The sequence below is a fragment of the Vulpes lagopus genome, chromosome 23 (genome assembly GCF_018345385.1).
Source record: "Vulpes lagopus strain Blue_001 chromosome 23, ASM1834538v1, whole genome shotgun sequence".
In the NCBI taxonomy this organism is placed as follows: Eukaryota; Metazoa; Chordata; class Mammalia; order Carnivora; family Canidae; genus Vulpes; species Vulpes lagopus.
Window position 1 is genome coordinate 21211010 of NC_054846.1, and position 21306 is coordinate 21232315.

Sequence of the window (21306 nt, forward strand, 5' to 3'; positions counted from 1 at the left end):
TTTGATTAAATGTCCCGAAAGTTTTTGTTTTACTTTAGGCGTTGACTCAAAATTCTCATAAGATATGTAAATTTGTCTGACACATTTGCACGATGTATCTCACAGGTGGGGTTTTACGGTGATCTGGAATACGTGTTTCAGTAAGAATATAAAGAAAATTGGGGAAATGCGTGGAAAGGAGAAGTATAATCTGATGCATGTTTTTTTCTGTTGCTTTTTCAGGTCTTACATTTTCCTCTCCATTATGCAGACATGCCACAAGAGGTCACTATGCAGTCCTGCTTCCAGGCACCTCGTGTGTTACGCCTGGGCTCACCTGTACTCTCTGTCCGGAGAACACTCCTGGTTTTGCCTGTCCTTAATCTGGTCAGGTGGAGTCAACAAGTCTGCCTGAAGGATGCTACAAATCAATTTCCAAGATCAATTCCCGCTCTTCACATTGGTAAGAGCAAGTCCTTCCCGGTGACCAAGAGCGAAGCATCCACTCTGCCCTGCGGCCTCACGTTCATGCAGGCGGCGGCCTGGGTCTTCCAGGGGCCAGCACTGGCGATGACTCACCGACTGCCCGTCAGCCTCTGCAGGCTGTCCTGTCGGATGCTCGAGGTGGAACAAGGGAGACAAGACTTAGAAATACGATGAGATAATCACGCAGGACAACAAATGAACTAGTGCTGAGTTTTACAAGAGCTCCAAGAGTGGTTAATCAGGGGATTATCTAGGAAAGCAGGAGGTCACATTAAGAAAAGTGTTCTCGGAGGCCAATCAGTCCATGCTGAAGAAGGCACGGATTTTAGACTGATTTTCCTTTTCTCTTTCCGCCTTAGTGAGAGATTTCCATGTTGGGGGTAACCTGAATCTACCATACTACATAGGACATAGGTAGATAGATAGGGGAGAGAGCGCTGGATAGATCTGCCTCTGCTCCCCAAGATTGCCTGAGAGAAATCGCTTCTCTCTGCAGTGCAATATGCATTTATCATTTATTGATTTGACCAATATTTTTTGTCAGCTGTGCTCCCAGAACTCAGTGGTAAATAAGATAGCCTCAGGCAGAGCGTGCACGTTTAGAATTTATAGTCCACTGAGGACACAAAGATGACTGTAGTGCACTATGGTAAGTCCCATGACTTACAGGGTACGATATGAGTACACAGCAGGGACCCCTGACCAAGACTTAGGAAGTCATGGAAGACTTCCTGGAGGAAATACTCTTAAATTGAGATCCTAAGCAGAATAGAAATAGATCATGTAAGAAGATAGTAAGTATGTTCCGGGCAGAGGTAACAAGTACAGAAGAAAAAAAAAAATCAAACAGGATTTTATTTTTGTACATACAGTTTTGGATCTTGCCATTTTCTATTTTTATTCTGAGTCTCCATATCAACTGTTTTCGAAACATGATTTTATTTTTTTGAAAACATGATTCTAGTACCTGACTAGTAATCCATTGTGAGGGTAGTGACTAATCTATTTACCTATTTTCAAAGGGAAATAGCATTTTTAAAGGTCATGCTAATTGTTCTCTCCTTAAAAATATGAAATCATGTGAAATAATCTTTACTGCTCAGATTAATATCCAAAATAAATCTCCTTTATTTGGCTACCTGTTGAAAACAATTTCTGCAACCCAACCTGATATCCAGCCATAGCAAATACTAAATTTAAGCAAGTTATTGGTTTCCTAAATATTGGTTACATTTTAACTATTTGTAAACTTTGCTGTAATTGTTTTACATAAATTGGCCATGTCTTCCGAGAGCCTCCAAGATTCCAGGGCTTTAACTTTCTTGCACTGTTCCTCAGAGCCCCCTGTTTGGGATGTTAGCTGACATTTATCTCCATCTTTTCCCCAGTAAGGTGTTGTCCCCCCCCCCACCCCACCCCCACCCCCCGTGGCTCCATTTTCTGAGGCTGCAAACCATTAGTTTCATAAATAGTTTTTTAAACCACATTTTGGGTAAAAGTATACATAAAGTTTATTTGACAAGTTGCTGACTTAGCAAGTTGATTTTCTGGGGCAAGCAGGAAAGATATTCACGACTCTAACAGGAAGATTTAGGTAGAGTACCAAATCACCTTCTTTTGAGCTGTTTCAGATTTAATTCAGATTGTGGGATGGGTTTTTTTTTCTGCCTCCCTTTAATATGGGTCTTCCTCAAGCTGCCATACTCTTCATTTTAATCTGCTTTACAACAAGGTCTCAGGGGCACCTGTTTTTATTTGTGAGTGTTCGCATTTATTGTGCTGGCCCTCACTTGTGCTTGCTGAGGGAGGTGTAATTTGGAGGGGAATGATGCTCTGACTGCAGCCATGTGGGCACTAGCTGTTCAGCTGAAACGCTGTTTTGAATTAAAATTGTCTTGTGTCTCATGTATTCTCCTATCACTGTGTGACTTGTCAGGAGTTTGAAAGTTCTATCGAACCTCAGAGCACTCAACGGTAATGTAAGTTCTCCAATACATTCATTTCACACCTAAGAAGTCACTTTCATCCTGGCCCACAAGAATCTCTGCATGAAGAGTGAGGAGCTCTCTGGCTCCCACACAGCTACTCCAGCCTGATTCAGGACCCCAGCCTCAGGCCTCAAAGGCAAAGGCCCAGTTTTGATTTGTCCTATTGGATAGATCCTGAAGACCACTGCCTTGCAATGCCCACTTAAGCAAAGGAAGTTTAACACGTAGCAGCAGCCGGTTGCCTGCAGTAAAGATTTTACTTAACACTTTAATAATGCCAGGTAGCTATCCACGTATCTTCACTGACAAATGTTTGACAAATGTGCATAATTTAAAATACCTCCCAGGCCTATCAACTGCTGCCTCAAAAATGTGTGTCTGAAAGATAACAGCACCCGGGCTGGGGCCTTGGACCGCCACAGCAGCCCGTCCTTGGTGGGTTACAGGCACTGAGTTTTTGAGTTTTGAGAGCCAGCTCCTCATCTCAGGATGTATGAAAAAATAGTAATTGTATTACTACTCTCAGGTAAGTGGATTTTTTTTTTTAGCATGATGCTGTTATAGTGGATATTAAATTATAGATTCAAATATAAACTGCCTGCTTTTAGTTCTTACTTAAACAAATAACTAAATGAATAGTATTTCAGATCCCAGTCTGGTGGATGGATCTTTATTGGGCCTGAGCTGGTAGGGTGGAAGGAATTGGATTGAGGTGGTTGGTAATCATGGCTGGATCACAATTTTCTAGTATGAAAAGCATGCTTCAGTGCTAAGCCTAGCTGGCGGGAAAAGAATTGCATTAAATATTATGAGAAATATCTCTGTGTGAATAAATTTGTTGCCTTGTCTTCAACTCCTAAATGGTTATTTGGTCCTCGGGTTTCAAAAAGTTTTATGAAAAATTCGAATTTCCTCCACCTGCCAAAAGAGTCCAAGCTACAAGAAGGAACTCTGAATTCATGGGGGGAGTTGTTTTCCACTCTGGGGTGTGTTACTGAGGTATGATTAGAGGAAAAAGAGAAAGCAATGCTTATTGGTTTATTGGCTTATTATGTGGTTTGGGAAGAAATCAAAATATCAAAATCAATTCATTACAATAAATAAATAACATGGAGTATTATTATTTTTTATTTTTTTATTTTGAGAGAGAGAGAGCGAGCAGGCAGGGAGGGGCAGAGGGAAAGGGAGAGAAAGAATCCTGAGCGTTCCATGCTCAGTGCTGAGGCCAATGAGGGGTTCCATCTCACGATCTCTGAGATCATGACATGGAGTATTGTTAAGTTGTATTAAATTAGCAATATTTTTGGCCTCTTCCTGAGAGTAATATAGTCAATGTCTTCTCAAATGCAGTGTTTATGTGCTAAAAATATTAGTAGTGCTTGGCACAGAGGTAAGGAGCAGGCAGTTACTTGAAATGTCTCAAATTGGAGCACACGTCAAGGACCTCTGTAGGAGACACGGAAGGGATCTAGCATTTTCCAAGATATAATTAGAGGATCAAATAGTGTAATGGTGGGATGCCTGGGTGGCTCAGCGGTTGAGCATCTACCTTCAGCTCCCAGGGTCCTGGAATCGAGTCCTGATTTGGGCTCCCTGCAGGGAGCCTGCTTCTCCCTCTGCCTGTGTCTCTGCCTCTCTCTGTGTGTCTCTCATGAATAAATACAATCTTTTAAAAAAAATAGTTTAATGGCTAAAACGCAAGCATGAGGAACAGATGGAACTAGCTCAAACCTTCTTCCACACCTGAAAGGCTGGGGAATATTAAGGCAAAGGATCCTCTCTTTGCTTCAGTGTCTTCATCTGTAAAATGTGCATGATGTTGGTACCTGCCTGCTAGGAATGGAGACTAAACAAAGTCATAGTAAATTAATAAATAACTTAGCTATGAGAGTAATGATTGATTAGAGAGCAAATCTGGGGACGGGTTGATGATTTCTGAATGTTTTCAGGAAAACAGAAAACTAACACAATTGCTCTCATTTGTTCTCAAGTCATAAAGCATAAATAAGGACATTTAGCTTGAAGAAGAAGAAATAAGCAGAGGGGATGTGGTAATATTTAAATGTAGTCCCATACTTGGAGAGCTATTACACAGAAGAGAGAAGAGGTATTGTATTCTCTGTGTTGTTCAGAGGGCAGAGGGGGCCTACTCCATCAAACTATATGCATTATTCCTTTTTTTTTTTTTTTTTTTTTTTTGCGGTGGTGGTGGGGTGGGATATTTGGAAAAGTTTCCTGGTAAAGAAAGAACTTCTTCAGGTCTACAACTGCTCAAGCAATAGTGTACTAAGACCTTTGATGACACTTCCTGAGAGCTCATTAAGGCCATGTGATCCCAAAGACCCCCTTGGCCATCAGTGTCAGTGCTGCTACCATCTTTGCCTTTTCTGAAACATCTGAAGAAATTCTCTGGATATGACTACTTTATAGAATAATGGAAGGTGTTTGAACAGGATCCTGCCCCCATCCCCCCCTCCTTATCAGTTGAGATGAAGAAACTGGAAAGTGAGAGGCTAATTCAACATCTTTGGTTAGGGAGGGAGAAAAAAAGAGGTTATTTTTCTTTCTCAAGGAATCTTAAGGGTAAAACCAATATTTGAGTCTTTCAAAAATGCATTTTATTTAAATTCAATTTGCCAGCATGTAGTATAACACCCAGTGCTCATCCCATCAAGTGCCCTCCTTAGTGCCTGTCACCCAGTTACCCCAACCCCCATGCCGATATTTCTAATTCTAAATTTATCAGATGTCATCCTCCAAATGGAGAGCCAGTTCTCTTGAAATTATGGGATTCCTAGTCCCTAAATTCAAGTGTTCTTTTGGCATTTCTGTGCCAGGGGCTGGATGCTGAGGCCACAGCAGACCAGTGAGCTCCACAGGAGGATCGACTCAGGGTGGGTGGGAGCACCCCACAGTGGGAGGGATCACCAACACTCCACCCAATACGTAAATTACTCACACAAGAACAATGATAAATACCACACAGAAAATTAAACCAGGAAAGGTGATACACATAATGCAGAAGGATGACTTGCAAAAGGGTAGCAGGAAATTTTTGTCAGAGCAAGTGACATTTATGCTGAGAACTGACCCCCCCCCCAAAAAAAAAGCCAACTTAAGAAATCTGGGGGGAAGGCATGGAAGGAAAAGGGAAGGGCAAGGACAAAAACTCTGACATGGGAGAAAACTTAAGTGTGTTCAAAACCTTTCTTTGAAAATCAAATTCTGACACTAAGAAGGATTTGAGAATATGGTATTGCAACACTCCCACCAGCAAATAATGTCATCAACCGAGATCCTCTAAAAGTTCACTGATTTTACTTTAAAATTTTTGCAAAAATTTGTATTCTAGGCCATAATATACTAATTTAATTGTAAGATCCAAAGGGGCAGGTATTATGGCTGTTTTCTTCATTAGGGTATCTCCAGAATCTAGCACAACTCTCGACATGTAGTAGGATATTGGTCGAATCAACAAGGAAGCAAGTAAAGGGAGGGAAGGAAAGGAGAAGGGAGGGAGAGAGGAGAAGAAAAGAAGGAATATTCATTGTCATTTGCTTAGAAAAAATGAGAGCTCCATGGAGATAAACCCGGATACCCTGAGCCTCTTACTACATAGGACTGCAGGTATAGCAGTTTGAAAAGCACATGCTTAGAGTGACTAAGTAAAGAAACAAGGCATCTCCTTTTTCTTCAACAATCCAAGAGACTTTCCTCCTTGTGCCTATTGAATAAAATACAGAGTAGATAGTACCTAAACTCCCTTCCATCTCTAACATTCAGTGACTTCTCAAAGCTCAGCCTGAGATGGCCTGTAGTGGAGTTCCCAAACCTATGAATCTCATTAGCTTGGTGTGAAACTGGGTTTTTAGAGAGAAATGGGCACCCCACTATGAATGCCTGGGGAAAGATCCCTAAGAGAAGGGAAAGAAGAGATGGTACCTCAAAACTGACAGACACTTGGGGTGTCTGGGTAGCACAGTTGGTGAAGTGTCCCACTCTTGGTTTTGGCTCAGGTTGTGGAGCTCCAGGTCAGGCTCTTCACTCAGCAGGAAATCTGCTTGAGATTCTCTTCCTCTTCCTGCCTCTCTTGCTCATGTTCTCTCTCTCTCTCTCTCAAGTAAATAAATACACTTAAAAAAAAAAAACTGGCACATACTAATTTTAAATTGGGAACCAGATTTAACACTCTTGTGATGAATTTCTTTTTACTTTGGTTTATAGAGAATTATTGAAAACATTTATCTTAAAAAGAAAAGAGGCCTCTGGGTGGCCCAGTGGTTGAACATCTGCGTTTTGCTCAAATCGTGATCCCAGGGTCCTGGGATCAAGTCCCACATCGGGATCCCTGCAGAGAGCCTGCTTCTCCCTCTGCCTTTGTCTCTGCCTCTCTCTCTCTGTGCCTCTCATGAATATATAAATAAAATCTTTTTTTTTTAAAAGAAAATATCTATAAACCAATTTGGGAAGCACATTTTAAGTAATTTCTCCAACTTGTTTTTATAGGTTATATTTCTACTCAAGATGTCACTGAAACCATTCCTGATATATCAAGTAAGTTACCGACACAAGCAGGTATGTAATAGATTTCCAGCCATTATCAACATTTCTGCATATTTAATAAGTACCTGTCTGTGTGGTCTTCTATGAGACATGACCTAGGTTGAAACTAACACAAAAGTCCTGAGGAGAAACATCCCAAGGTTATTTCTGCATGTTGGGATTGTAGGTGACTTTTTTTTATTGTTTTCTAAGGCTTTTTAAATTTTCTGCAGGGAATCAATAAAATGTAATTAGGAAAAGTTAAAAAAAATTAAAAGTAAACTGAACAAATAACCTCTACTTTCTAAGGCCTCTATCATGAAACGATGCTGACAAATATTAGCAGGAAAACCAAGATCCTGGCAGATGCATTTCTTTTTTTTTTTTTTAATATATTTATTTTTTAATGGTGTTCAATTTGTCAACATATAGAATAAGACCCAGTGCTCATCCCGTCAGGTGCCCACCTCAGTGCCCGTCACCCAGTCACCCCCACCCTCGCCCTCCTCCCCTTCCACCACCTCTAGTACATTTCCCAGAGTTAGGAGTCTTTATGTTCTGTCTCCCTTTCTGATATTTCCCACTTATTTTTTCTCCTTTCCCCTTTATTCCTTTCACTATTATTTATATTCCCCAAATGAATGAGACCATATAATGTTTGTCCTCCTCCGATTGACTTACTTCACTCAGCATAATACCCTCCAGTTCCATCCACGTCGAAGCAAATGGTGGGTATTTGTCGTTTCTAATGGCTGAGGAATATTCCATTGTATACATGGACCACATCTTCTTTGTCCATTCCTGGCAGATGCATTTCATTGTGGTTATTATTCCTCAAATAAACTTGGTTATAATGCCTAGTGAAACTGATTTCAGGGATCTGGTAGTGAAAAAAAGCAAGAAAAAAAAAAAGAAGAAAAAAAGCAAGAATTGTTGGTGACCGGATGAAATAAACCATCGCTGATAATTTTCCCATTTTCCATTATTTATAAGGTTTGTGTTTTCTGTTATGATACACAATTCATACACATGTGCTGTGACACACAACTCTGTTATGATACACAACCCAAGCTGCCAGCTGCCACTTTCCAGCAGCTGAGAGTACCAGAAAAGTGGCAGCATATAGAACCTTAGAGCGCTTTGTTCGCTAAGAGACTTCTATCCCTCCTGGGAGTCATGGAGTGTTCTGGCCCATGTCTGTCTCAGAAAAGTATGTGACTGTAAAATCATCGTAAGCCCCAAACCATAAAACACTGTACATTCTTCTTTCAGTCCCCGAGCTCGATACCAGCCTCCAAAGCAAAAGTGCAGGAGGAGATTCTACCCTCTTCCGGCTGGAGTCTCATCTCCCTTGGCATTTTAGAATCAGACCAAATTTAGCAAGTGGCTTTTGAAGATCCAAGCAAAGTGCCGGGTTTCTCTCCGAGGTGTGTGTAACCAACCGGTGGAGGTGTTAAGTGTAAGCGATTAACTAGGTAACGCAGGAAAAACAAACTTGCTTGATGTAGGCAAGAAGAGTTTAGATCCCTGGTAGTAAATGGAGAATGAGTCAAGTTAAGGGTTTTCTGCTAAGCTATGTTTCTTCTAATCCAATATGAGAACCAAACTTCTTTGTGACTGACATTAGTCTTGTAGTATTAGCCTCCTGTGGCCCTAACCTGTTACTATGCCTTCAAAGTCTCCATACAAATAGGGATCACAGGTCTACTTTCACTGCCTCTGACCCTAGGTACTGTGAGTCCAGTGATACAAAATATTTACTCAGTGCTACAAAGAGTTTTCCACTCGACAAAAACCATAGATAAAGAGAAGACAAGGGTCAGGGCCTATATTTAACTTTTCACATATTTATTAGAGGAAAGATAAGAATTGGAAAATTTTAGTGGCTCAAACTGAACACTTTCTATACAGGCACCATGCTAAGCCCCTTACATGGATTTTATTCTGACAATAACTATGGAATAGATATTATCCTCATTGTGCAGATGAAAAAACAGAGGTTCAGAGAGTTTTAAAAACTTGCCTAAGAGGGGCACCTGGGTGGCTCAGTTGGTTAAGCATCCATACTCTTGATTTTGGCCCAGGTCATGATCTCAGAGTCATGAGCTTGAGCCCGGCGTTGGGCTCCGTGATCAGCAAAGAGTCCGCATGTCTCTCTCTCTGCTCCACCCGTCCTGCCTTCCGCTTTCTCTCTCCCTCAAGTAAATAAATAAAATATTTTTAAAGAGCCTAAAGACATATAGTGAGCAGGAAAACTGGATGCAATTCCAGGAGGTTTGACTGTAGAGCCCTCAGCCTTAACCAACATGTTCTACTTCTTTACTCAAGAGAAGAGAACAATCATTCCAAATCTGCTATCTAGAAAGAAGCACTGTTGACATTTTGGTACAAATATTCCAGAAATTTTTTTCTAGGTATGTTTATAAACATATACTTTAAAAAGTTACTCTACGCAGTATTTTGAAACCTGAAAGAGCATATTTTCCATTTTAGTAAATAGCACTTATAAAACTTCTTAATGGCTTCACAATATTACATCTGATGCATAATCAGAGTTTATCTAACCTATGCCACATTTCAAATACTTTAGGTCATTTCCACTTTCCAGCCTTTTGTTTGTTGTTTCAAGTTTTTATTTAAATTCTAGTTAGTTGGGACACCTGGGTGGCTCAGCAGTTGAACATCTGCCTTTGGCTCAGGTCATGACCCCAGAGTCCCAGGATCGAGTCCCACATCAAGCTCCCTGAAGGGAGCCTGCTTCTTCCTCTGCCTATGTCTCTGCCTCTCTCTGTGTCTCTCATGAATAATTAAATCTTTAAAAAACAAAACAAAACAAAAAACAACACAAACTTCTGGCTTCGGTTCAAGGCAAACCAGCTTGTTGCAGACCAAGCCTCCTGTTCATAATAAGTAGAGAAGCTGAGCAAATGTAAGGCATCTAGGGAGGGCATCACAGCCTACCAGGACAGCAGGCTCTGCCAATGTGGGACTCGATCCCAGGACTCCAGGATCATGCCCTAAGCCAAAGGCAGATGCTCAACCACTGAGCCACCCGGGTGCCCCTAAAGCCAGAAGTTTTTGTTTATTCTTCCAGATGAATTTCAGAATCTTTTGGGAAAGTCATCCTTACAGCAGCATAAAAATACTCCTACATTATTTGGTAAGAATAAAATGAATGATGGAATTAAATGAATAAATTGGCTCATAGCAAATAAAAAATTTTGCAATTTTAAATCTCTGAATTTGGAATATATCATGTTTTTCCACTGAATCCTATCTTATATCCTCCAAAGAGTTTGAAAAGAATTCTGAAAGAAACTTTAGATAAATATACGTGTCTCCTTTTTTGGAGAGGTATTTTACATGTTCTGTTACTGTCTTTTTTTTTTTTTTTTTTTTTTAGTATTTTATTTATCATTCATGAGAAACACAGAGAGAGTGGGGGGAGGCAGAGACATAGGCAGAGGGAGAAGCAGGCCCCATGCAGGGAGCCCGACTTGGGACTTGATCCCGGGTTTCTAGGATCACACCCTGGGCCAAAGGCGGTGCTAAACTGCTGAGCCACCTGGGCTACCCCTAATTTTTTTTATTGTGGAGATATACATGTAACAAATTTCACCATTTGCACCATTTTAAAATATGCAACTAGGTGGTATTTAGTACATTCACCATGTCGTAAACCCATAGTGTCAATCTGATCACAGAACATTTTCATAACACTAAAAGAAAATACCAGATCATTAAATTCTCATTTCCTCTCCCACCAGCCCTTGGCAACCATTAATTTACTTTCTGTTTCTACCAGTTTTCCTATTCTGAATATTTCATATGAATGTAATCACCCAACACATGGCCCTTTATGTCTGGCTTTCCTCACTTAGTATGCTAAGTGCTTTCATCCATGCTGTAGCAAGTGTCAGTATTTCATTCTCTTTTATAAATGAATACTCTTCCGTTGCATGGATATATCACATTTTATTTACTCATTCATCAATTGATGGACATTGGGTCATTTCTACTTGTTTGGCTTTTGTAAAAAGTGCTATTATAAATAAAGATTTCTGTACTTTTTTTTTGAACTCCTGTTTTCAATTCTTTTTTGAGGTTACCTAAGGAGTAGAAATTTGGTGTCTTGTGGTGTTTTATGTATAACTTATTGAGGAGATGCCATACTTTTTTCCACAGAAGCTGCCCTATTTTATAGTCCCTCCAGGAGTGTATGAGGGCTCCAATATCTCTACATCTTCGGCCAAACTTGTTATTTTCTATTGGATATGAAGTCGTATCTCATTGTGGGTTTGATCTGCATTTCCTCAGTGACTGATGGTATTTAGCGTCTTTTCATGTTGGCCATTTGTATGTCTTTTTTTCAGAAATGTCTACTTGAGTGCTTTGCCCATCTTTAAATTGGGCTGTTTGAGTTTTTGTTACATTGTAATGGTTCTTTATATATTCTGGATACTAGACTATTAGTAGACAGATGATTTGCAAATATTTTCTCCCACCCTGTGGATTATCTTTTTACTCTCCTAAGAGCATCCTTTGATACGCAAAAGTTTGTAATTTTGATGAAGTCCAATTTATCTATTTTTTAAAAATTTTTTGCAGGTGCTTTTTGCATCATATTTTAAAAAAGAAAACCACTGACTGCAAATCCAAGGTCATAAAGACTTACTCTCATGTTTCCTTCTAAAGGTTTTATAGTTTAACTCATATATTTATGTCTTTGGTCCATTTTTTTTATTTGACTTTTTTAGATGATGTAAGATAAGAATCCGACTTCATTCTTTCACATTAGGATATTAGTTGTCCCAGCACGGTTTGTTGAAGAGACTATTCTTTCTCCATTTGATGGCCTCGGCACCGTTGTTGAAAATCAATTGATATATGTATGGGTTTACTTCTAGACTCTTGATTCTATTCCATTGATTCTCTGAGCAGCAGCATACAGTTTTGATTACCGTTGCATTGTAGTAAGTTTTGAAATTTTGAAGTGTAAGTCCTCCACTTCTGTTCAAGATTAGTTTGGTTATTTGTGGTTCCTAGCAATTCCATAGTTAAGAGCAGCTTTTCTATTTGTGTGAAAATTTAGACATATTTTAATTAGATGTCATTTAATTCAGTCAATAATTTTTAAGATAGAGACAATTATTATCCCCATTTTACAAAAGATGAAACAAAGGTATAGAGAGATTAATCAAGCTGCCCAAGGATTCAGCTAGTAGTTAGGGAAATTAGTTTGAACCCATGCAGGCTGGCTCTAGAATCCGTGCCCTTAATCAATACATTAAATTGCCTAATTTGTCTCTTTCAGAGCAATAGTCCATGTCTGACTCTTCCTCACTCTTGCAACGTTGTCACTCAGTGCTCTGCTTGTGCTTTCACTAAAGTGGAGACTGTAATGAAGGCTGATGGTCTCCTGGTGCAGTTAATGAACTTGAATTGTGTGGCTATGATATTACCTTTTGTTCCTTTTAATCTGGGCTAGATAAGTCTTTTATCTCAGGATCTCCCTTTCATGATTATCACTTCAAATGAAATAAAATAATCCCAAAGTATTAAACATGAATACAGTACATGGGTTGAAGGCAACTGGAAAGATGAATCATGGCAGTGAAGTTGCATCCTGCTAGGAGAAACACTGCACAGATATGTCTCTTGTGTCCTCCCTGAACTACTCTGTCAGGTACAGATCTGAAAAGTATCCTGACAGGCAATTCAGCAATGTCACTTCAAAATGAGTGTATGGGAATATAGGAACACACAATCACTTGTGGTTGCAAGCCAGATGTTTTTCAGGTCCGGTCAGTGTTTATATTTTTGCTTCATTGACCTATCACAAAACTGTTAAAACTTTCCACTAATACTGTAATTCTGTCAATTTCTTCTTTTGTTCTGTATATCTTGTTGCTATATTTTCAGGATATAATGGCCCATATTCACCTAAAAGTCCTTGTGCAATATATCCTTTAATGGTATAAATTAATCCTCCATGTCTTTTTAATTGTCTTTGCTTTTAATTGTACTTTTTCTCATTTTAAAATTTTGATTCCTGTTTTTACTTATTTTTACTTGTCTAATATACCTTTGCATTTATTTTTTTACACATCTTGCATTCTTTTATTTGTGTTCCTTGTGATCTAGCATACATGCATTAGAGTCTTTTTTTCCCTTTTATTTTGACTCAATCTAAAAGTCTTTTTAGTTTAGTCTGGAAATTTAATTTATATGCATTTATGGATTCACAACTCACATTAGTATCTTTTGTTGTCTTTATTCCATACTTTCTTTTTTTAATGATTTATTTCTGATGTTTTGACCTATATGCTATGGTCAGTTTGCCTTTATTCTCTGACATGTTTTGAAGGTATATAGCCTATTTGTAATTATCCTGTTAGCTAACTTTATGTGCTTAATGAATTCTCTCTCAGAGCTCTCTAATCATTTTAATGGCACAGTACACATAGAAACTCTGCTTTAATGGACCTTAGAAAATCTGGATAATATTGTTCTAGGGCGGAGTCAACTACCCCGCCAACAGCTCATTTGTGCCTTGAATGGATTTCAGTTGTGTCATGGGCTGTTGATTCTCTCAGCCCCTCTGGGGGCCAGGTGTTCAGGTAGAGTATAGCAAGGCATATTAATCTACAGATGTATTCAAATGTGGTTAAGACATAGTGAATGTACACTGCAACTCACTTTACACAAATGCATAAACATATATGAATTAAAATTCCACAAAATAATAACTGTCCTTATTATGTGTGATGCACTGTCTTCTGTTTCATATAATTTAATATTTTAATGCCAGTAACGACACAGTGAGTTGATTTTAAGGCTGATTACTGTAGGAATTCACTATCTTGACTAAATGCTGGAATCATCTAAGAGGCTGTCTCTAAAAAAATAGTGATGATTGGGTTCTATAGCCAGAGATTCTAAATACATTAATGTAAGCACCAGCAAACTACAGCCTGTGAGTCAAATCCAACCCACTATCTGGTTTTGTACAACCTTCAACCTTCAAGTTAACAATGGTTTTTGCTTTTTAGGTGTTTTAAAAAATCAAAAGAATAATATTTTGTGTCAAGGGAATATTATATGAAATTAAAATGTTAGTATCCATGAGTAATTATTGGAACAAATCCATACTCAGTTATTTATGCTTTGGCTTATGTATTGTCTATGGCTGCTTTTGTACTGTAATGACATCATGAAAGATTTGTAACAGAGACTAACCATGATGCCTGCAAAGCCTAAAATATTTATTCTGTATTCTTTGTCCTTTTACAGAAAGTCTGCCAGGGGATATCATTCTGCAATTTGAAAACTAAGTTTTAGACTAAAGAACAATAAGTTCTTGTGGGGTTTCTTGGAACTGCTCCCAGCTGGCCATGGACACAGGGTGTGAGGCTCCAGGCCTACTACCCATGTTTCCATCCAAGCCATTCTGCTTTCTCTGTTCCACACTTACCCTTGGAAAATGCATAACTTTAAATCAAATGTGGGGGAGAGGGGCTTTTCTAAGACAAAACCACAAGAAATATCATCATTTAATATGGCAAATGGTGTATGTTTTTATTTCTCAAGCAAATCAGGCTAATATCTAGTTGTTTTTCTGAATTTGCTCAAGCTCTAGATAAGGGTGATGCAAGAACCTTAGAAAATGTAAGAGGGGTATCTGGGGGGGGGTCAGTCAGTTAAACATCTGCCTTCGGCTCAGAATGTGACCCCAGAGTCCTGGGATCTACCCCCCATTGGGGCTGAGCATCAGCTGAGCAGGGAGCCTACTTTTCTTTCACCTCTCTGTCTACCTGCAATGTGCTCTCTCTCTGTCAAATAAATACCTAAAATAAATTTTTTTAAAGAAAATGTAATAAGAGATCTTAAAACTCTGGAAAATAAAGTTTCTACGTGTGACTTTAGTCTGGAGCAGTGGCTTTCACTGCTGGCAGCCCCCTGGAATCATATCTGTGTATCACAGATGATTGATTCTAATATGCAGTCAGGACTGAGAATACTGATCTAGTTTCTATTGTTGCCATTTGTCATTGTTCAAGCAGGGGCAGTGGTGTGAGAGCTTTGAGATAAAATTTTCACTTTTCATTAGAATTTTTCTAACCCAGTCTAACCTTTTTAAGCTCAAACCTAATGTGTGGAGGAGCTACCAAAATGCCAATGCCTTAAATAAGGCCGGCACACTTGAAGTATGTGAAATCCTCTTCTGTCCTGAGAATTTGAAATAGGCAATGGTAATTGGATTGGAAGATGCTTGGCTCAAAAAGATGATATTTCAGCTAGCAAATTGTTGCTTAACAGAAACACCTGTCTTTCCATAATGTGGCTACATTCTATTCTATACACTCTACACTTCTATGTTAGGGGTATGCCCCTCCCACCTCAGTTATGCACAAGGTTAATTATTATTTTTGTATTCTTCAGTTAGCCCTGATTTGCCATAAATGAAGGTTTGCTTCAGAGTTGTTACATAATTTTTTGAGAATTTAATCTCTGAGAACAATTTATTTGGTGGTCTCATTTCTTTTTATTCTGCATAGATCATGGTAGACCTTCACAGATGTTTCTGCAGTCAAATAGATCTGAATTCAAAACCCAGCTCTGCTATTATTATTCAACTATCTTAGGCAAGCTAGGCAATGTTTCTGATCTTTGTTTTTCTCCTCTACAAATAATGATTAATATATAATAATATGTGCTCAGGTAATTGCTTTGAAGATAGCAAAAAAGGGTACCCAGAATGTGGTAAATACACAATGCGCTATTATGAATATTATTATCTCGGCCATATAAATATCCAGGGACTAGTGAGGTTCCTTAGAGGATATCTGTTCCATTACTCTCATATTAGAAGCAAGAAACCGAGGCCCAGATGAGTTCAGTGACATAATCATATCATCAACTAGTTAGTGGCAGCAGCTGCATCAATCATATCAGACTGAAATCTGATCTCCTTTCTCACTAAGATAATAGACATAAATATCTCTTGCTTTCTTTATGTCTGGGCCGAAGAAAGCACAATGGCTGAAATTATAGGCTGATTTTTCTTTCCATCCCTGCTGCCTCACCAATAACTTGGGACAGTAAGGATGGCCAGCAGCTGGGCCATCCAGAACCAGGCTATCATGTTCAAGGTCCCTTGAGGAAAGCTGTTGTTATCCTAGGCCACAGCAGCTTCAAGGCAGACTCAGTGAGGAGCTCTTATTCTATCAGGTTAAGGAAGATGGAAATGTGATTACCTAGCTGCGTGGGAACTGCCAGAGGATGCCACTCTGTATATGAACAGAAACTGGGTCTTTGCATTGACACTTCTCCCACTAACTGCACCAGTTACCAGGCTGCTTCCTTCTTTAAGAGCTGTCTATCAGAGAGTTCAAACAAAATATTGAGGGCTATCCAACACACTAGGCTCAGATGTTATCACAACAACCACTTTATTCTTTAGAAAGCTCAATTTTTCTAAATCGTAAGGGCTATTTTAGCCTACTAAACCCTTCCAAAAAAGAAAAATGAATGACAACGGACAGGATGAACATCTAATTATATTATTATAACTCGAGCCAGATTGAGTTTGTTAATGCTTTGGTTCACGAGCAAAACCAAATACTTCCTTTAAAATATTGCTTCACAGCAATAGTCTTCTACAAACATTTTTTGGAGCATACAGATCCCCCATGTATACATTCACTCTGTATAAAACAATAGGGCCTGGCAGAAAAGATACTGAGTTGGAAGTCAAGAGATGTGAATTTTTGTCCTATTTTACCACAAATGAGCTGTGTAGAACTTCCAGAGATAAATTTATCAATCAATTTTTATGGTCATTACAATGCCAAAATAAAAAACTACAGCACTTAGAGAATTTAGTTTTCTGACTTGGAAACTACTTACGGGCATTTCATATGCAGGGTGTGGCCTTGTTAGAGTTTGCTCTTGCAAGATAAGACTTCTATCAAATGCAAGTCAGAAAGGAACCAAATCCAAACCAGCAGCTGCAAGAGCTGGCTTTATCACATCATGACAGGAGCTCAGCTACCTGAAGCTTGGGCATTAAGCAAGACTATAGAGTATTTGTCCAAAATTGCACTTTGTTATTTTTTTTTTTACGATTTTATTTATTTGAGAGAGAGAGTGTGTGTGAGAGAGCACAAGTGGTGGAGAGGGAGAAGCATGCAGCCTGATAAGGGGCTGGATCCCAGGACCCTGGGATCATGACCTGAGGTGAAGGCAGATGCCTAACCAACTGAGCCCAGGTGACCCTGGATATGTTCTTCCTAAAAGAAGTGAACAGATTAAAAAAAATGACCCTTATGTGAATGTTACTAGAGCAGAAAACAATTTCTCATAGTGACTATATCAAGAGAACACCGAAAGCTAAGAGATATAATTAGTTCAATAAATTAGTATGAAAAAATCAAAATGAAGAATATATGACTATTTTAAAACTCCTAGCCCCTGGGATCCCAGAATCTCAAGGAATTTAATTGTCTTTTTGTGTGTGTGCACAATGCACCCCAATGTTCATCAACTAATATGCTAAAACATCCAAGAAATCTTGCTGACAAGATTTGACCAGGCACAGATCTGGAAATGGATATATTATTGGAAATCAGTAGAATTAGGTCACCATTCTGTTCCTTACCAGCTGTGTTAAATTAAGCTTATCAGTTAATTTTTATGATATCAAATTTCTTATCTGTAAAGTAATGAACTTGGATTATATGTTCCAAAAGACCTTGTAATAGGTACGCCTGGGTGGCCCAGTGATTGAGCATCTGCCTTCCACTCAGGGTGTGATCTCACATCTGGGGATTGTGTTCCACATCGGGCTCCCAGCAGGGAACCTGCTTCTCCCTCTGCCTGTGTCTCTGCCTCTCTCCCTGTGTCTCTCATGAATAAATAACTAGAGCCTAAAAAAAAAAAAAAAAAAAAAAAAAAACCTTATAATATAAAGTATAAAAGCACATTCTGAATTAAAGAGGACAGTATTTAAGTTGACCTTTGATTTGCAAAGGATGCAATAGGATTTGTTGAAACCTGATTTAGCTATAGAAATCTAGAGGCCCAGAGCACGGGAGAAAAAAGAGAGAGAGACATTTCTCATAACCCTAAGAGGTGTAGGCAACTCACATCTCTTATTTAATGGTTACAGATTTGCTCGGATACTTTTACCTCATCAACCCAACTAAAGATTCTATTGTAAAAAGCCCTACTTAAAATCCCTGTATTCACAGAAATTTTGCAGCTTTGCATCACTGCATATGTCCACAGATATCTCTTAGCTGGTTGGGGCTCAGGGAATGTGGGAGAGCTACACAGACTTAAGGGGCTCTTACTGTTAAATGTAAGCATCAAAACATTCCTTGGTGGTTTTTAGGGGTATTGTGGGATTTTGGTTTTTTACCCTGAATTTTGAAAGTAGCTTAATAAGCACCTGAGAACGTACAAAGCGATACTTCTTTTGTCTCTCATAAGTGACATTTTTCTACCAGCGGCTAGTATATTTAATTTGAACTGATTGATAAAATTCTTCAGATTGTCTTATGTGAATTTGTCTTAGAATAACCAGCAAGTTCTTTAAAACTTAACTGAATTCCTAGAAAATAGAAAACGTATGTGAGTGAGCAGAGCTATTGTTCCTTCAAGCCGACTTTTTTTTTTTTTTCCTTTGGGAACTGTGTATTTTAGTAAGAGATGTCTAAGCCCTCCTCACACTGCTAAGCAAGCACGGGTATTAACTACTATCGAAATACTTATATTTTTATTTTTTTCCCAAAAATGGAAGGAAAACTATGACAAAGATCATTTTTAGAGAAGTCTAGATATTTGTTGAGAAAAGAAGTATCTCTTTGTACATTTTTTTATCAAGTTGCTCTTAGGGCATTTATTTACCGTATTTATTTACTTACAGTGTTGGTGGCTTAAGGTGACTATAATAAGAAATTGCATCAAAGCAACTAAATCTGGAGAATTAAAGCAAGTATTTCTAGGAACAATAGTGGAAAATTTCAGCTTCAAATCAATTTGGCCACCAATCAGTTTTCGTAACAGTGCAAGTAGAATGCAACATTGGCAGTTGGGACTTGAAACAAGTAAATGCAATTTTTGAAAATTACCTCAAGGACTTTGTTTCTCTAAACAATGTGTTGTCTTCAATATTTGATATTCCTGAGTTCTGACTAGTTGGGAGCCTTGAGCTTCAGTCTCTACTTCTTTAGAACAAAATTTCCATTAAATGCTCGCTTCCTCTGAGAAATAGCTGTTGGAGAAGAAGGACACCTATTTGGTAGAGGATGAAAATGGTTTTGATAAAGTTCAAAACTTAATTTAATGTGCTCTGTCTCCCTAATCATCTTCTCAATTTTTATACAAAAAAAAGTTATATATACTTTACTTCTACATTTAAACTACTTTTTTCTCCTTCTCTGCCTTTGTTTAAATTTCAAAGCCCTAAGTACCAGTTTTGTTTTGTTTTGTTTTTTTAAGATTTATTTATTCAGGAGAGACACAGAGAGAGAGGCAGAGACACAGGCAGAGGGAGAAGCAGGGAGCTGGATGTGGGACTCTGGACCCCGGGATCATGCCCTGGGCCATGGCAGACACTCAACAGCTGAGCCACCCAGGTGCCCCTAAAGTACCAATTTTAAGAGATGTTAAATCCTATTGCTGGATCTTTGCTATATATATATATATATATATATATATATATATATATATACAATTTTCTAGTCTGTGAAGCTCTCAGACTATAGGTCTTCTCCACCAGAAGCAACACCAAGTAGTGATAAGGACCCTGTGGGAGGAGGAGTGGCCGGTTTACGAAGGGACTGCTTATCTTGGCCACTACAGAACACAAGATAGGGTCCTCTTATGATAAGTTCTAGGCATGCTGTTTTTCCCCACATCATCCAACCCACCATTGACAGTGATCTCCCCAAAATGAAAATTTGGTTCAGCTCTTTCTTGTCTCTCCACTGGTTTAAGGATAAAATCTGACTTCCCTGCCAGGGCCCAGGGAACATGGCGTTCCACCACCTCTTCAGCTGTTTCCCTTGCTCACTGCATTGCTCTCTCCACGTCTTACTCTGCAGCCCCATAGATGCTTGAAGTTCCCTCAATGATATCTCAGTTACCAGGGCATTGCTGGCACTGCTGACTGCACCTAAATGTCCACACAGTCTAAATCCTACAGTTCTTACAAGATGAGTTCAAAGAACACCTCCATGAGGTCTTTCCACCTCCTCTTCCTCCCCATAGAACTGACCACAGCCTTTTTTGTGTGCCACATCACCACCACACTAAAATACCTTATGAGACTTAGATCAAATTGTTGTGTCTCTTTACTAAGTTGGAATTTCCCTGCAGGGAAATTTATTATCTATCTATCTGTGTATTATCTATCTATCTATCTATCTATCTATCTATCTATCTATCATCTATCTATTGTGTTCTTTGTACATAGCACAAAGTAGGCATGCAAAAACACGTTTGTGAACTAACGAATAAATGAATGAATACCCAAAGTTCCCAGTAACCACCAGAGCTCTTGGAAGACATATCTGGATTCCAGTCAATCATAATATTTCATTGAGCCTTTCTCACACCATGCCAAACACTGGGGACTTGGTAGAGTTTGTGGTCCAAGTAGGGGAGATAAGAAAGAGCCTCCAAAAGGAAATGGTATTGGGCTGAGACCTGAAAAGCAGACAGTTAGGCAAGATGGGAGTGGGAGGGGATGCTTCAGGCAAAGAGAAGAGGAACAAATGTGTGGACATGAGAAAGAGTGTGGTGCATTTAAGGAAACAAGAGGTGTCTAGTGTGGCTGGAGCCTGGAGAGAGAAGGTGGAGGGGTAAGCAATGAGATGGGGAGGTGGGGAGGGGGGCTGGATCACGCAGGGTCTTATAGGTGTTCAGAAGGAGGAGGGGCATCAACCCATAGACTGAGCACCTCCCTAACTGACCCCTGCTAATCCCAATTCAGGCTGTCCCTGATGACCTGCAGAAGAGTTAGGAAGCCTGGAGGAGGGCATATTTGTGTTCACAGTCAAAATTCCTCAGTGGCTTTGGTTACATTTTTAACATTTTAACTCTTTTAACACTTAAAAACTTTGGTGTGGTTTGCTTTGCTTTTCAGTTTAAGTTTTGTTGTTGTTGTTGTTGTTGTTGTTTTCCAGTCTTAAAAGTGTGTGTGTACATGTTACTGAAATGTTGAAAATATTTTGTTGGTCTTCTATGAATGTGTGACTTTCAAATATGCTTGTACTCATTCTGTACATGCCACTTTGCCACATGG

General features: G+C 39.1%; 1 protein-coding gene across 1 annotated transcript in view; it reads left to right on the plus strand.

Moving 5' to 3' along the window:
* Positions 1 to 2897: 2897 nt before the first annotated feature.
* Positions 2898 to 21306, plus strand: part of LOC121481512 (glycophorin-A) — a 31166-nt gene continuing 12757 nt past the window's right edge. Inside the window, exons 1-2 of the mRNA XM_041738921.1 lie at positions 2898 to 2979; positions 6960 to 7028. Of these exons, the coding sequence (XP_041594855.1) occupies positions 2943 to 2979; positions 6960 to 7028 (106 nt within the window). The 5' untranslated portion in view covers positions 2898 to 2942. The remainder of the gene's footprint in view (positions 2980 to 6959; positions 7029 to 21306) is intronic.